The 3,207-nt window shown below is 43.8% G+C and overlaps 1 protein-coding gene across 1 annotated transcript; it reads left to right on the plus strand.

Moving 5' to 3' along the window:
• The first annotated feature begins 2,013 nt into the window (after window positions 1–2,013).
• On the plus strand, window positions 2,014–3,000 carry LOC123347436 (olfactory receptor 6N1-like). Its single transcript, XM_044984854.1, has one exon. It carries the CDS (start codon window positions 2,116–2,118, stop codon window positions 2,998–3,000), a length of 885 nt encoding a protein of 294 aa, XP_044840789.1. The 5' UTR covers window positions 2,014–2,115.
• Window positions 3,001–3,207: the final 207 nt, after the last annotated feature.

Genomic DNA, 3,207 nt, shown 5'->3' on the forward strand with positions numbered 1-3,207 from the left:
AGCAAGACACGAGAAGTAATTCTTCTGCTCTACTCTGAGCTGATTAGACCTCATCTGGAGTATTGTGGCCACTTCTGGGTGCCACATTTCAGGAAAGATGTCCAGAGAAAAGCAACAAAAATGATTAAAGGTCCAGAAAACAAGACCTATAAGGGAAGATTGAAAAAATTGGGTTTCCGTAATCTGGAAAAGAGAAGACCGAGAGAGGACATAGAATCAGAATATTAGGGTTGGAAGAGACCTCAGGAGGTCATCTAGTCCAATCCCCTGCTCAAAGCAGGACCAATCCCAACTAAATCATCCCAGCCAGGGCTTTGTCAAGCCCAGCCTTAAATACCTTTAAGGATGGAGATTCCGCCATCTCCCTAGGTAACCCATTCCAGTGCTTCATCACCCTCCCAGTGAAATAGTGTTCCTAATATCCAACCCAGACCTCCCCCACTGCAATTTGACACCATTGCTCCTTGTTCTGTCATCTGCTACCACTGAGAACAACCGAGCTCCATCCTCTTTGGAACCCCCCTCCAGGTAATTGAAGGCTGCTATCAAATCCCCCCTCACTCTTCTCTTTTGCAGACTAAATAACCCCAGTTCCTTCAGCCTCTCCTCATAAGTCATGATAACAGACAAGATAATATTTTTCAAGTACATAAAAGGTTGTTACAAGGAGGAGGGAGAAGAACTGTTCTTCTTAACCTCTGAGGATCGGCCAAGAAGCAATGGGCTAAAATTGCAGCAAGGGTAGTTTAGGTTGGACATTATGAAAAACTTCCTGTCAGGGTGGTTAAACACTGGAATAAATTGCCAGGGAGGTTGTGGAATCTCCATCATTAGAGATTTTTAAGAGCAGGTTAGACAAACACTTGCCATGGATGGTCTAGATTTTTGGCTCTGTTTATGGCTATTAGCCTCTGTTTGCCAGACGCTGGGAATGAGCGACAGGGCATGAATCACTTCATGATCACTTGTTCTGTTCATTCCTTCTTGGTCATCTGTCTTTGGTTGCTGTTGAAAGACAGGATACTGGGCTAGATGGCTCTTTGGTCTGACCCAGTATTGCCATTCTTATGTAGGTAATATTTAGTCCTGCCATAAATGCAGGGGACTGGGCTAGATGACCTCTTGAGGTCCTTTCCAGTCCTATGATTCTATGTTAAGATGATCTCTAGTGAGAGTATGGATGGAATTAACTCTTTCCAGAAAGAACAGTGACATATTGACCAAGAAGCTATAGGCAGATATTAATTTCCATTCATTTCCAAGGAAGAAATGGTCTAAATCCACTAGATTACAAAGAAAAGTTCATCCAAAATTTTTAAGATGAGCTATCAAAGGTGCCTAAGTGAGTTAGGAGCTCAAATTCCCTTAATAGTCATGTGAAACTTGGCACCCAACTCCCTTAGGGTCTTTTGAAAATCTTCATCTTATTGGGTATTATAGCAGAGGGGTACCTCTGCTGTAACTTCAGGTTGAGAGTCACTTACGATCAGATTTTTACAGGTATTCAGACACCTAATGTCTATGGATTTTAATAGGTGTAAGGAGCCTAAATACTTTAAAAAAACTTGTCCTTACCATTTAATATTCATTGGTTTTGTTCTTTCCCTAGCCCATCACATTCCACTCACTGAGAGAGGTGGATATTCAGGCTTGAACTATTATTGCCCTTCTCCAGTATGGCAGAATAAATGGGATATGATCAATAAATGGTGTAAGCTGCCAGGTCTGTACTTGGGCCACCAGAGAATTTGGCTGCCGTTACATTGATTCATGATCTGATAAGATAGGGGTGGTAATAAAGGTTTGGTTTCTAGACTTGAGATAGCCAGTATTTGCCTCTGTGATTTGGATTCAAAAGATGGACTGGTAACGATGAGGGGTAGACGAGTTTTTGAACATTTATGAGATTAATTGCCGATGCTTGAGTCCTGTTTTAACTTTGTTCTTGTGATTATACTGCAGGGTTTTTTTAATTGTCTCTGCATTCACCCCATGGCAGACGCAGGCTGGAGAAATAAAACGCCCATCACGGAGTTCGTCCTCCTGGGATTCGGGAAGGTCCCTGAACTACAGATCCTTCTCTTCCCTTTGTTCCTAGTGATCTATGTTGTGACCATGGCTGGGAACGTCCTCATCGTTGCGCTAGTTGTGGCTGATCAGCACCTTCACACCCCCATGTACTTCTTCCTGGGGAACTTGTCCTGCTTGGAGACCTGCTACACCTCCACCATCCTGCCCAAGATGCTGGCCAGTCTCTTGACTAGGGACAGAACCATTTCTGTCCCTAGGTGTATAGCACAATTTTATTTTTTTGCTTCACTGGCAGCTACAGAATGTTGTCTCTTGACCGCGATGTCTTATGACAGGTATTTAGCAATATGTAAACCCCTGCGCTACACAGCCTTTATGAACGGCAGGGTCTGCCTCCAGCTCGCAGCTGGATCTTGGCTAAGCGGCTGTCTGGCCACTCTCATCATATCATGCTTGATGTCACAACTAACCTTCTGTGGCCCCAATGAAATTGACCATTTCTTCTGTGACTTCACCCCAGTAATAAAACTGGCCTGCAGTGACACCAACCTGATCTTGGTGTTGGATTTGCTCCTGGCATCTCTTTGCACGCTCTTCCCGTTTCTGTTAACCCTGCTGTCTTATGTTTATATCATTGTTACCATCCTGAGAATCCCTTCCACCGGCGGCAGACAAAAGGCCTTTTCCACCTGCTCCTCGCACCTCATCGTGGTGACGACGTTCTATGGGACTATCATTATTGTCTACATGCTACCGAAATCTGACACGTTAAGAGACCTGAACAAAGTGTTCTCTGTCTTCTATTCTGTCCTGACCCCGCTGATCAATCCCCTCATCTACAGCCTGAGAAACAAGGAGGTCAAGGAGGCCCTGAGCAGAGTGATCCATAAATGTGTTGCTTTCTCAAGAACTCAGACATCCCTAGCCAGTTCTTTTAGGCTGAAAACAAACCAAGATGACCTGAGCTGATTTACTGAGTTATAGGCACAAAGTCCATGAAATGAAATCTTAGCCTTATTGATGTCAATGGTAAATACCCCCCTTGGCTTCAGTGGGGCTGGATTTCACTTTATGTCATCTCTATCTTAGGTCAAATGAAAGATGAGTTACTAAAGTGATGACACACTGAGAATTTCTGATATGCGTTCTCTTTTTGGCAGAGCAGATATCGAATGC

Source organism: Mauremys mutica, chromosome 13 (genome assembly GCF_020497125.1).
Source record: "Mauremys mutica isolate MM-2020 ecotype Southern chromosome 13, ASM2049712v1, whole genome shotgun sequence".
NCBI lineage: Eukaryota > Metazoa > Chordata > Testudines > Geoemydidae > Mauremys > Mauremys mutica.

Coding starts and splice junctions, on each gene's coding strand:
- LOC123347436 (XM_044984854.1), top strand. CDS start 2,116: ATGGCTGGGAACGTCCTCATCGTTGCGCTAGTTGTGGCTGATCAGCAC.